The sequence below is a fragment of the Coptis chinensis genome, chromosome 5, assembly GCF_015680905.1.
Source record: "Coptis chinensis isolate HL-2020 chromosome 5, ASM1568090v1, whole genome shotgun sequence".
Taxonomy (NCBI): Eukaryota; Viridiplantae; Streptophyta; class Magnoliopsida; order Ranunculales; family Ranunculaceae; genus Coptis; species Coptis chinensis.
Window position 1 is genome coordinate 36,945,854 of NC_141460.1, and position 14,284 is coordinate 36,960,137.

Here is a 14,284-nt window from a genome sequence, read left to right on the forward strand (position 1 = left end):
AATAACTAAGGAAATGCTACGTTGATTCGATGATAAGGAGTTAGAGGGGAATTAATTCCACCTTAACTCGACTTAATCCTATTAACTACAAATCATCGTAATCCGAATTGAACTGCTTCGCAGAACAATTGGTTCTTCCTAATCCTTAATTACACATGGCATTTCTACCAATTAATAAGTAGCATGTGAACGATTAAACCCATTCTCATGGTGAACTAAACGTTTCTAGAGTGGAAAGGAAATTACGACGAATCTACGTTAATCGGAATCAAGCTTTCATCAAGGCTTCTCAACCCCCTCTAATGGAGGTTTAGCCGAGAATCATTACGCAATCATTTCCGATTAAATTTAAACTAAACATGATATAAAGAATTGAAATTTACTTAATTAAACAATAATGAAATCTAATTTAATGACTAAAATGCAATAAGGACAGGAATTGAAATTGGATCTAGAAATGGAAATGACAAAAATCGAAGTTGATAGAAATACTACTTTATTGACCTAATCAAAATGAAGAACAAGATTCCAAAGTTTAATCTAATACAATAATTGGATTTGAAACTACACTTAATCAAAAAACAATTAAATAAAACTAGATCTAGAAGCTATTTTAATGGCTACTTTCTATTCTAAGCTACTTTTATTTTCTAACCTAAAAATCTACTATCCTCTACTAAAAAATCTACCCTTAACAAAGAATTAAGCTTTTGTTTTTATACTTTCAGATCCAAAAATCGTGCATGGGCTTGGAGCCATGTTTTGGGCCAAAGAATCAGGCCCAAAACCCAATTCTTTCAGTCCAGAAAGGCCTCTTCAGCTGCAGTTAGCTTCAATAGACTTTCCGTCCACTTTTGCTCCTCTGATTGGGTCAAGGCTTAGACCATTGGAAAGCTCTTTCCGAGCCGGTCGTTTTGACATAAGGTAGGCCCCATTCCGAGGTCTGAGTCCAAAGATATGTCCTTCGGAAGTTCTGCTGACTTTGTGTGTTGTTTCTGCCCGCGTCGACTTTTCAGCTTTTGACCGGGTTTTTAGAAAGGCTTTGTCATCTTGAAACTTGGCCTTTAATCACAGAACTCCTTAGTAACCGACCTTTGCTCCTTTATCTCGCTAAAGTGGCACATTTCTGCATATAATGGACTTTGAAGCCTGAAATGCATAAAAACACGTAATCATTGTTAACTCTTAATTATTACTCACATAATTGGTCTAAAAGTATGACTGTTAAAGGGTTAAAACTACAGTTTTGGGCTCTTATCAAAAGCGTCACTAGAAGAGAACTTTGTTGTGTCACTTTTCAAAAAACAATAAGGCAGAAGTTGATTTTGGGCCAACAAGTGACACAACATAGTCATCAGTTGTGACATTTTTCATAGAAGCAAGATAACATGATTTTTTTAAAATAAATAAATAAATAAATAAATAATATATATAGCCTCGCTCACAGACGGACATCCGTAAAACGGACTTAACAAAAAAAGTGAAATTTCATTAAATATACTCACGAAGGGTTTCAACATATTTCTCTCTTTACATCAATTAACAGGAAAAAAAAACTTTATATCATATCTCCAAACATAACGTTCTCCCTTGGTCTTCTCTTTCTCTCTCTCATGCGGTTCGTCTTTTCTCCATTTCTACTAGCAAAAGCAATGGACTCTCTCCCCTTCCCGAAAGCAAAAGCAACGATAAACATAACGTTAAGTAGATAGTTTGACTGTTTGAGTAGCAGAGAGAGATAAAAGTGATTGTTTAGTGACAGAAATTGTTCATTTCCGCAACCAGGGTTTGAAGGTTTTTCTTTTTCCTTTCCAGCAACAATTTTGATATATGGAGGTTTGATTGAGTGATCTACTGTTAGGTCGTTGGAATTGGGCATCAAAGGTGTTGATTTATTGTAGTTTGGGTACTTGAAATTCACCATTTGAAATGCAATTTGATGGGTGCAGTGGCAGTTACTTCATGGGGTTCAAAATATGGATAAGGTGAGTGCTGGTACACTTTGGGTAGTTGTTCACCTTTTGAACCTTATTTGTTTGATGAAATGCTCCATAGATGGAAACTACAAATGATGGTAAAGACATTTAATGATCTATTTTTGACTTCCACTGGAACTTCGACTAGGTAGTAGTATTGCTAATGGAAGTTGTACTTTAGTAGTAATTCTTAAATTGATGGTGAATTAGTGCCTTTCAATGGAATTGGTTATGGTGCATGGTGTCGCATCGAAGTTTTTGTTGTTTTTCAATTTATCGGGATTGTCAATGGTCGTTTGTTTTCTTGTTTGGTTAGGCTGGGAGAATGGAAAACCGAAGTTGGTAGTGGCAGTGGGTGGTAGTGACAATGGCATGGTAGTGGCAACGGTAATGACATGGTAGTAGCAAGTTGAGTATTCTGGATGCTCAACTTGAGTAGGGGAAGTGTTAAGTTGGCTTCATTAGTAGTGTTTGGAAGTTGGCAGTATTGGTAACATTTGGATTGTTTGCAACCTGTACTTAGTGTACATCGTTTGGATTGTAGCTGGTGTTCTTTTCTTCTTTCGCATTTAGCAGCCGGTAGTATTGTTTGGCAGTGGCAGTAGTGTCACAATGGCAGTGGTAGTTGATGGCAATGGAAATGGCAGTAATGATGTGGCAATATAATGGCAATGGGAATGGCATGGTAGTTGATGGCAATGACAATGACAATGGCAATGTAGTAGCAGTAGCGTAATGGCTAAGAAATGTAGTGTCTTTTGTTTTTGTTGTTAGCAAACTCTTGATGTTAGACATCATCAGTTTGAGTGGGGGTGTTAGATATATAGGATATTACGTAAGGGTAGTTAGGTCTTTGCAAGTGTATGTGGTATATAAAGCATGTAATAGTTAGGGTTTCCACAATATTGAATACAATAGTTAACAGAATTGTGGTTTTTATTGCAACAATTCTATTTTAGTTGTGAATTTCTTTTGTCCATTTGAGCATTTCATGCCTTGTATTGAAAGAGGCCACACAAGATTTGGGAGTACATGATTTGGTAGGAATCTTGACAAAGAATGGTCTCATTTGGGCTAGTGTAGTTATTATAGGTATCATAAGGTCTGTTCGTGAAGTGTGAACTTTTGTAGTAACTTGTTAAAACCGGTTGAGCAACTAGACCTCCTAGAGTTTTTGCTTCAGATTTTATGAACAAGAAGTACATTCCTTTGCCTTTTTCTAAACCAGGAACATGTTGGTTCATCACAAGCGTTATAAGACACAGCATTTGCCTAAAAGATGTCAGCTCAGATATTATATTGTATCTATCCAAAGAATTATTTAACTAAAAGACTATTAATAAGCTATTCACCTAACACTTGAAGAAAAAGGAATAATTCAGCAGATATTATACTTTTGCAATACTTTAATAACAAAATATTAAAGGAATAATTCAGCAGACATTATATATTATACAATATTAATAAGATATTATACTTTTGCAATTTTGACTTTGTCTGTACCACTAGAACGTGAGAAATAACACAAGATATTCACGTTTATTATTTGAGTTCATAGTCAAGTTAATTGTCTACATCTTCAATATTAATTCAATGCAAAAAAACTCAAAATAAAACCCTTCCAATGAATCTTCCAAAAGCAAGCTTCAAATCACGCAACATAACTTGTATTCTTCGAAATGCATTAACCTTTGAAATGCAACCTCCATAATCCAATTATGTGCAACTCTCTTTAATCAATCAACATTCCTATAGCAGAAACAAATGAACATTTGAAGCTACAAAAAAAAAACAACCATACTTATAAATAAACAATTAAAAATGCTTATTTTACCCAAAGAAGGAGATAAATAAGAATCATCATTTGTGCTAGAGTCCAGAGTTCTGTTCTCGTTGGACAAGGAATTTTTTTTCACTACATCTAAATTAAGATAAGAAATAATATGTTAATACTCTTAAAAAAAAATCGCTTTTCTTACCCATTCTTAAGTTGCGAACAATTCCTTTTATCGTGTGACACTCCAACCTTATTGCAACAATTGACCTGTCTCCTTTTATATTTTTGTGCTTTTTTGAGTGCTTTCTCTTTATCTCCTTTAAGTCTTTTTCCACATCCTTTTGGCCTTGCTTGACTCGGTTCATGATAATTAATTGCCAAATTTGAACTCTTCGCTCCAGAAACTCCTACACTTGTATCACAACCAAACGCTTGACTACTTTTCTCATGTGGTACTGCTACACTTGTACCACAACCAACCAACTTACTTATTTTTTCAAATGCACCAGTTAAAGCATCTGTAAACACTTTAGTTGCTTCTTCGTTTTCAAGGGCTTTATCAACTACAAGTGTTGACATTTGAATCAATTCATTCCGCTTCATGATGTATAATTTATCATCTTGAACCTCCATTCTGCCATCATCAATGACTGCCCCTGACTTTGCAGTTTTGCACCATCTCTTCAAAATGTATTGAATCAGCAACTTATCAAAATCATGCATCTTATTCAAATAAGCTAAAATATGCCTACCCCTTAAGATCTCAAACTTTTTACAAGTGCATGAAGCAAAATCTAGATCTTTTTTATAAGAAATTTCTTGCACTCTAGACTTTTTGGCCACCATTTTTCTATGAACCTTATAAATGCAACACTTCTCATTCTTACTAACAAGTACAAATCTATAATTCAAGCTCTCCCATAACTCATCTTGAAATTTAAAGAAAAACTCATGTGTATAAACATCAACCATGTGTACCAAAAAGCTATGGGGCATTTTCATTTTTGGTTTCTCAATCATATCTTTGTTATCTGCCATTAATTCTTCATGACGTTGGTGCACAAGTCCCCTACCAAACTGAATCATAAAATCTACCAAAGAATTTTCTTTTGAAACATACATTTTGAAAAATGAATGAGCGCTTTTCACTCGTTGACTACTTGACATACCTGCAGAGAAGATGTGATTCACATGTGCGGGCACCCATTGTGATCGGATTTCATACATTGACTCCAACCACTTGTTCTCATGCAAACCACTCCTCTAAATAATATCATTCCACTTCAAGTCAAACTCATATTTCATCTCAGATCCCCATATGCAATTTGAAAACTCAGTGTAGCACTCACTATATATAATTGAATCTATTTTCTTTAAAAATTTCATCAGTATATATGTGCTAATTGCAATACCTGTTGACAGAGTACTCAAAGCTTCAGTATGTAAAACAAATTAAAAAAAAATAACGTATGCAAATTAATTATATATAAAAAATAATAATTAGAAAAAACCTATGAAAAGTAGTTGGAAGAGTTTGAGAAATGGCTTTTGTCATTGCTGGATCTTGATCTGTAATAATCATCTTTGATGGACCGCCTGGTATAGCTTCTAAAAATTGGTTGAACAACCAAACAAATGATTAAGTGGTCTTATCACATAAAAATGAATAAGCAAAAACAACTGTCTGACCATGATTATTAACCCCAAACAGTGGTGCAAGAATTAATCCATACCTATTAGTGTTGCACGTGGTATCAAAGATAACAACATCACCATAAAATTTGTATGCTCGTCTTGAGGTCGCATCAGCCCAAAAACATCGAGTAATTCACTGTTCATCGTCTGTCTCAATTTTAAAAGTGAAAGAAGGATTCCTCCCTTGTTCCAATTTTAAAAACTTGTGAAACATTTCTTCATCATGACCTTTCATCTATTTACGCTTGTCCATTTCCTAGTTATTTAAATCTTTTTGTATAAAACCAATATTTTCTATCCCTCCGAACTGAACTCCAAGATGACTGAATTGTTGATGTTGTGGTATGTTTACCATGCCAAGTTGTTGCGTTAAGCATTTTTGGGCACGAGAAACACCACGGTGAGATCTTAGAAGATGTACTCTACGCGGGGTCGACAACGGGTGAGAATGCCCTTCAACGAATAAACTAACAACAAATGTACCAGAGTTTTTCACCACAACAACTTTTGCTTTACAATCTTCTTTTATATTGCCCCGACGCCTTTTTGTATCAACGTCCGCTATTTCTGAACTTTTTCCTTGCTTGTAACACACATATTCCTTTCTTACACATTCACCATCGTTCTTCCTATCAGACCAACTACGAACACTGAATCCAGCAACTTTGGCATAATTATTGTAGAAACTGTAGATATCATCAAGTGAGTCAAACTCTTGTCCTATTCTAGGTTTGGCATCATTTGATACTTGGGGATTGTAAACCTGATTAGGTTTCCCATCTACACTGTCAGTCTCAATTTGGAAATCCTCATCTTCCATCTCAATGTAACCTGAAAAAAGAAAAGAAAATAAGAAGGTATATCAAACACAAGTTCAAATAAGTGCTATGCAACGTTAAACAATATATATGTATTTTTAATTACGATACTTGATATTATAAATAAATACATTACTAGTAACACTTCAAAATGATTAAAATTATACGACACTAAATATTACTAGGGAATAACCAACTGAACCAAAAAGGTATTTTAGTTAGTGTGTGTGTGGGGATCTTATCTTGTGCACCATACCCAATGAAGACAGACACTTGAGAAGGTGACTACGGGACCCAAAATTCTACCAAGGGGCAATGATGTTGGAAAGTTTTGATTCCAACTTTCATGTCAGGAGTAACAACTACAAGTCTCTTCCCCACCATGGCTCACGTATTTGAAAACCATACTAGAGCTAATCTTTAAAACACAAATACAGCACCGACATATTTTCAAATATACACAGGGACCCATCCACCTAGCTCAGAAGAATTTTTCTCATTGTTGTTTCATCGTGTCAATCTCCTCAACACTTAAGCTTAATCATCCTTTATTAGTTTATACAATTACTCTCTTTTGATATTGAAAATTAAAATGTTATATCCTAGTTGAGTTAAAATAAAAGATACAGCAATACGTGAAGAATTAAATCAAACAATTCACAATTAAATCAATAAACTAGTAGCTAGTTATTATAATGTGACAACCTTTTGTTCTTCACTATTGAACAATGTAACCAAGCTACTGGCATAACCTACAAAGACCCGCTAATGTGTGAACTTTAAACTAGTAACTACTAAAGCAAGCACAAACAATGATGAACAGTTGGTTTCTTTGAAGATGCAACAATGGATATTGATGTTAGCAAAAAAAAACTAAACTTACGTGTAATCGAGATTCGCAAAGCTTGTATGTGTAAAGCCGGTAAATTTTTTTTGTTTAAGCTTATAAGATGAGAAAGATAGAAAAAGAGAAACCCTTTTATAGAGAAAGAGAGTACAAGGAGGGAGAAAGTCGTAGTAATATTGAGAGAGAATAAGATAGACAGTCACGAATGAAGATATAGGAGAGAGAATAGGAGAGAGGGAATAAGAGCGAGGTTTGGGGTTTTCTAAAACCCTTCGTGAGCATATTTCGTGAAATTTCACTTTTTTTGTTAAGTCCGTTTTACAGATGTCCGTCTGTGAGCAATATATATATATATATATATATATATATATATATATATATATATATATATATATATATGAATTGTTTGTTTTAGTGAACAAGCAAAATTTTACAAAAATATGAAATGGTTCTTTTTAATGGTAGCAACATTTTAAAAAGAACCATTTCATTGATTGATATAATTAAGAACCATTTCATTGATTGGAAATTAATTACAATTCACATTAACGAACTATTTTTGCTTGTTCACTAAAACAAACAAGAAACATAGTCAATTTACAAAAGCGTCACAACATAAGCCAAAACCTTCACAAAGCTTCTATAAAAAGACAAGTTACACCCAAACCAATTTCCAAAAATCCCTAAAAATCCAAAATCAACTTAACCTAGGTAAGAGGTCTTTAAACGCGAAAGATGGAGCTACATAAGGATCTAAGATAGGAGTAGACTCGAAAAGGGCGTTGACTTCCTCTACGTAAGAGTCATTGTCAAAGTCGGAACTTCCAAAGGAAAGGAATTGATGCATCTGATTCTCTAAAAACGTGTTGTTGAAATAATCTTGAGCTAAGCTTTCGATCATGCTAACTTCTCCATCGATAGTCGTATCTGGTAACTGTTTCATCATTTTGAAAACATTCACCTCAACAGAAAGGTGTCCAAAGGACATGGACATCGAACCATCGCTGTAGTTAATGAGCGTGTTGGCAGTTGCCAAGAAGGGATTCCCTAAGATGATAGGAACAGAGTCATTAGCAACTTCTGTGTCGAGGAAAACGAAGTCGGCTGGGTAGTAAAAATCTTGAACTTTGACCAACACATTTTCAATAGCACCCTTAGGATACTTAATAGAACGGGTAGCTAATTGCAACGTCATTTTAGTTGGTTTCATCTCTTGTAGACCTATTTGTTTATATAGATAATAAGGGAGTAAGTTAACACTTGCCCCTAGGTCTAATAGAGTAGTTGTCGTGTGAGTATCCCCTAAGGTGCATTGTATAGTAGGACAACTAGGGTCCTTGTACTTAACGATTCTGTTATGTTCAGATAGAGTGGGAAACTGTTCAGTTAAAAAGGCGTCTTTTGGAATGTTTGTTTTCCGCCTAGTAGTGTAAAACTCTTTTAGAAACTTAGCATGTTGTGGTAATTTTTTAATAGCTTCGAGAAAATGTAGGTTTATCGTTAGGGTTTTAAAAACTTCTCTAATCTCATCAAAATTTGTATCCTTTTTTAACATGGCTAGTTTCTGGGAAAACGGTGGGTTCTCTCTATATTTAGCATATGGGTCAATTGGATTTTTAACCTTGGCTGCTTTTTTCTTGGGTTGTGGTTTAACTGGTACCTCTACAGGAGTAGGATCTTCAATTTCTATTTTGGTATCTAGTAAATTTTCATTTTCAATTACCAATGGTGGTGTATAAATGGGAAAAGTTACGGTGTTATCAACTACTCTGCCAGAACAGAGACTGGTGATGACATTTAACTCACTTACGTTTAAATTTGCATTATTAGTATTACCGGTTACTTCAAAGGTTGTGTTTGGCATTTTAGGATTAGATATAGCTTGACCTAGAAACACACCTTTTGGTTAAGCTTTATCTTAGGTTAACTGTTGTATGGATTGTTGAGTGGATTATAGAATCTGTTGTTAAGCTTGCATGTAGGCATCGAAACGATCCGGTTGTGAAGGTGTAGTGGCCACAGGTGGTGTGATAGGAACTATCTCACGTTGATTATTAACGGGTGGGTTGTGATAGTTGTTATGAACCGGGACGATACCTCTATTATTATTATTATAATTATTATAATTCACTGGTCCTTGTACTTGTCTTGGTGGAGATGGGTTATAGTTGTTTGCTGGCCTAATATTTTGATTATTTAACCCCGGAGGTGTAACTGGTTGATTATTTTGCCAACTGAAGTTGGGGTTTTGTCTCCAAGGTGCGTTAGGAAGGCTATTTACAGAGCAAATATTGTCTAACTATGCGGGTGGTTGTTCATAGACGAGAGGATAATATGAGTCATTATGCTTAATACTAAAACAGAAATTACATGGAAGAGAGTTGATGTTCATGACAAGAGTAGGCTTATGTCGAACAGAAATGGCTTCTACCTTTTTTGTGAGGCATTCGATTAGAGTTCTAAGCTCGGGATTAGGTTTAACCTCAAACATACTGGCAGCCTTGGCTGTGGAAGAAGAATTAGTGGAATGGGGGATATCGTTACCCCCCCCCCTAGTTATTATTACGCTTGGATTGATCTTCTAAACACCTATAAGCCTCTGAGGCTCTTTTAGTAAGGAAACTACTCCCATTCATTATATCAAGAACCGCCTTATGATGATGTCATAGCCCCTTGAAAAAGGCACGAACAAGCGTGTCTTTCGCAAGGTTATGATGTGGACACTCTATAAGAAGATCAGTGTACCAGTTCCAGGCTTCTAAAAAGTATTCATGAGGGTTCTGGGAGAAGTAATGAATCTTTTGAATCATTTCATCTATCTTCAGTGGTGGGCAAAACTGTTCCATGAACAATTGAACAAGTTTGGCCCATGAGTCCACGGAATTAGGTGTTTGGGCAGTTAACCGAGATGCCACCTTATCGGCTAGGGTGAAAGGAAACACCCTCAGTTTAATTTGTTCAGAACCTATGTTAAGATGATGGAATGTAGTGAGAACTTGTTCTATCCTACGCATATGGTGATAAGGTTTTTCATGGTCTAAACCTTGAAAAATGGGTAACAAATTAAAATATTTGGGGGAATTCAAAAATCCCCGACTGGGTCTGCAAGAACGATCCATGACTTAGGGCAATCATTTAGGGATTTGTAAAAATTAGAGAGAGCAGTCTCTGCTTCTTCAACCATTGATGCGGTGTAATGTGTGATATTCTAGATAGGCTTGTGCGTTGACGTTTATGATAGATAACGTTAGATGGTTTTCTCTTACCAAACCTTAATCTCATGCAAGGCTAAGTCCAATATGAAAGAAACACAATAGCAGTCAAACAATAACCTGATATACTATAATTAAACTCCTTTGACAGAAGAGACGAGGAGTGAAAGAAGGAGAACCTGAGTGCCTCCTTGCTATGCTTATGAATAACGTCTTTTAATACAAACCTCAGTGTCCTGTGGAAGCTTGGAACACTGAATCAACAATTATTTTGAATGAAACGATGTTCTTGAACTAACATGTGTATATCAGGCTTTCTTCAAAGGTATGGCAAGGCCAAAATAAAAAAACAACAAAGCGTCTGCGGCGCTTCTGTTATTTTTAGAAACATAATTTTGCGCGGTTTCTTAATGGGTTGGGCCTGAAAATTAGAAAGAAAACACAAAATCAGCTTACTGGAAGGAAGGGCGCGGGCGCGATCAGATATAGTGTAAATAAGGGCACGGGCGCGCTCCGAGTACAAATTCCAAAAAATTCCAGTTGACTTCCAGGAGCTGATAAGAGCCCAAAACTGTAATTTTAACCCCCTAACAATAATACTTTTAGACCAATTATGCGAGTAATAAATAAGAGTTAATGCTGATTACGTGTTTTTATGTATTTCAGACATTATAGTCAATTATGTGCAGAAATGTGTCACTTTGGCGAGATAAAAGAGCAAGGGTTGGTTCCTAAGAAGTTTAGTGATTAAAGGTCAAGATTCAAGGAGAAAAAGCCTTTTTAAAGCCTGGTCAAAGCTGAAAAGCCAAAGTCAACGCAGGCAGAAACAACGCACAAAAGTCAGCATAACTTCCGAAGGCCATATATTTGAACTCAGACCTCGGAATTGGGCCTACCTTATGTCAAAACGACCAACTCGGAAAGAGATTTCCAATGGTACAAGATTTGACCTAATCACAGGAACAAAAATGGATGAAAAGTCTGTGGAAGTCAAATCTAGCTGAAAAGGCCTTGGTGGACTAAAGAAATCGGGTTTTGGGCTCAATTTTTCGGCCCAAAACATGGCTCCTCAGCCCTTGCACGAAAATGTGGATATGGTCTCCTCCATTTCAACACACAAAACTTAACTCTTAAGCATTCTTAGTTTTAGGTAGCAAGTAGCCATTAGGGAATAGATCTAGATCTAGTTTTGAGAATCTATTAATTAGTTTTTATTATCTTGTTTTAATTTAGTATTTGAATCAATTGTTATTTATTTATTAGATCAATAAAGTAGTTTGTTCTTCATAATATAGTTTCATTTCATTAATCATTGTAGTTTCAATTCCTAGATTTAGTCATTTGTCATTATTAGTTTCAATCAAATCTTACATGAGTAGTTTCCATTTGAATTCAAATAAGCAAAGTTAGAATCTTTATACCATGTCTTGTTTAATTTCATTGGGAAATGATAGCATAATGATTCTAGGCTAAACCTCCATTAGAGGGGATTGAAGAAGCCTTGATGAAGTTTGATTTGTGTTAACGTAGAATAGTTGTGATTTTCCATTCCATTCTAGAAAACGATTAGTTCACCATGAGAATGAGTTTGATTGTTTCACATGCTAGATGTTAGTTGGTAGAGATCACCATGAACAACTAGGGATTAGCAAGAACCAATTGTTATGCGAAAGCAGTTTAATTCAGATTATGACGATTCTTCGTTAGTAAATTAAGTCGAGTTAAGGCGGAATCAATCCCCCCTAATTCCTTATCATAGTATCAAGTTAGCATTTCGTAGGTGAAGTATCGTTTATTTGTTAGTATAATTTGCATCGTAGTATAAAATTCCCTTCGTAAAACTCTCATTGACTTTGGTAGGATTGATAATCTTAGAAAATGCGAATTCTAAAGAACTAGGAGTGGAACGAATCTTTTACTCCAACTCTATTTCGATAGAATCGAGAGTAGAAATTTTGATAACATCTCTAGTAAAGCCGAGTTTTAGTGTTACTTATCTATGCGTAACTGTATTCGTGAGTAAAACTATATCATTTTTACCGTTATCAAATGGCGTCGCTGCTATCTTAGTTCCCTTTAGTATTGTTTTCTTTAGTATTGTTAGTCTTCCAAAGTCCCATAACCCACCCACCCTTGTTTGATTCTAACTGTGGTTGTTTGTTTTATAACTAATTTTTTCCTCGCAGGAATACACAGAGCGTGACCCGCTCCCTACTAAGGCAAAACTCGAGCGCCCCCCGCGCCTAAGCCCCTAGAACTTGAGTTTTACCTGAGCGCGACCCGCGCCTTGCCAAGGCAAAACTCGAGCGCCCCCGCCTAAGCACCTGGAACTTGAGTTTTACCTAAGCGCGACCCGCGCCTTGCCAAGGTAAAACTCGAGCGCCCCCCACGCTGAAGCTCCTAGAGCTCGAGTTAGACCTGAGCGCTACCCGCGCCCTACCTAGGCTGATTCTGAGTGCGACCTGCGCCCTCTACTCTGAACCGCCCGATTTCTACAGGTTAGTTCAAACTTCCATTATTTCAAGTTATTCAGTGTTTCTAACTCATTATACACACTGAGCAAGCGTATACAAGACGCTATTCATAAGCGAAGCAAGGAGGCATTCAGGTACTTCTTTCTTCCACACCTCGCATCTCCTGTTAGAGGCTCATACTAATATCAGGATTGTTTGGAGTGTTATCGTGTTTAGTTAAGATTGTTCTTAGCCTTGCATGAGATTAAGGTCAAGCCGAAGAAAAACGCCTAACGTAATCAACCGGCAACGTCAACAAACACGCCTTTCTAGTATACTACTCACTATACCTCTAGCTAATATACCACACACCACGCTTGAAATAATGGCTGAAGAAAGAAAGTCTCCTCTCTCTGACTTTTACAAAGCCTTGAACGATAGCCCAAAATCTTGCATCGTTCTATCAAACCCAGTGGAGGATTTTCGAATCCCCCCAAATATATTTAATTTGTTACCCATTTTTCATGGGTTAGACCATGAAAAACCTTATTAGCACATGCGTAGGATTGACCAAGTCCTTACTACATTCCACCATCCTACGGTTGGTGCTGAACAAATTAAACTGAGGGTATTTCCCTTCACTTTAGCCGATAAGGCGGCGTCTTGGTTAACTGCCTCTGAAGACAAACTTGTTCAACTATTTATGGAACATTTTTACCCACCCCTGAAGACAGATGAAATGTTTTCCAAGATTTATTTCTTTTGACAGAATCCTCATGAATCATTTTCAGAGGCTTGGAATCATTTCACCGATCTTCTTATAGAGTGTCCACACCATAACCTCGCGAAAGACACGTTAGTTCGTGCCTTTTTCAAAGGACGTTTACATCACCATAAAGAAGTCCTTGACATAATGAATGGGGATAGTTTCCTAAGTAAAGGAACCTCAGAGGCTTATAAATTTTTAGAAGATCAAACTAAGCGTAATAATAACTTGGGGGGTAGTGATGATATCTCCCGTTCTGCTAGTTCTTCTACAATAGTTAAGGCCACCGGTATGTTTGAGATGAAACCCGATCCTAAACTTAAAAATTTAATCAAATCTCTCACTAAAAAGGTAGAGGCTATTTATGTTCAACAAAAGCATATTCCCGTCATGAATGTCAACACCACTCCATGTAATTTCTGTTTGAGTCTAGAGCATTCCGACTCCTATTGTCCTCTCGCCTATGAATAACAACAATCACAACAAGATAATGTATGTACCATTAATAGCGAACCTAACACAGCTTGGCGACAAAACCCCAACTTCGGTTGGCGAAATAATCAACAACCTCCAAGGTTTAATAACCAAAATGTTAGGCCAACAAACAATTACAACCAAGCTCAACCGAGGCAAGGACAAGGACAAGGAAATTATAATAATTATAACAATAATAATTATAATGCTAATAGAGGTATCATTCCGGTAAATAATAACTATCAAAATCCATACATAAATAATTA

General features: G+C 36.1%; 2 protein-coding genes across 2 annotated transcripts; both read right to left on the reverse strand.

Moving 5' to 3' along the window:
• Window positions 1-3,951: 3,951 nt before the first annotated feature.
• Window positions 3,952-4,875, reverse strand: LOC147497427 (protein FAR-RED IMPAIRED RESPONSE 1-like). The gene has a single exon (XM_086562883.1). The coding sequence runs from the start codon at window positions 4,873-4,875 to the stop codon at window positions 3,952-3,954; it is 924 nt and encodes a 307-aa protein (XP_086419009.1).
• Window positions 4,876-5,704: 829 nt separating this feature from the next.
• Window positions 5,705-6,268, reverse strand: LOC147497428 (protein FAR1-RELATED SEQUENCE 5-like). Its single transcript, XM_086562884.1, has one exon. The coding sequence runs from the start codon at window positions 6,266-6,268 to the stop codon at window positions 5,705-5,707; it is 564 nt and encodes a 187-aa protein (XP_086419010.1).
• Between the last annotated feature and the right edge of the window lie 8,016 nt (window positions 6,269-14,284).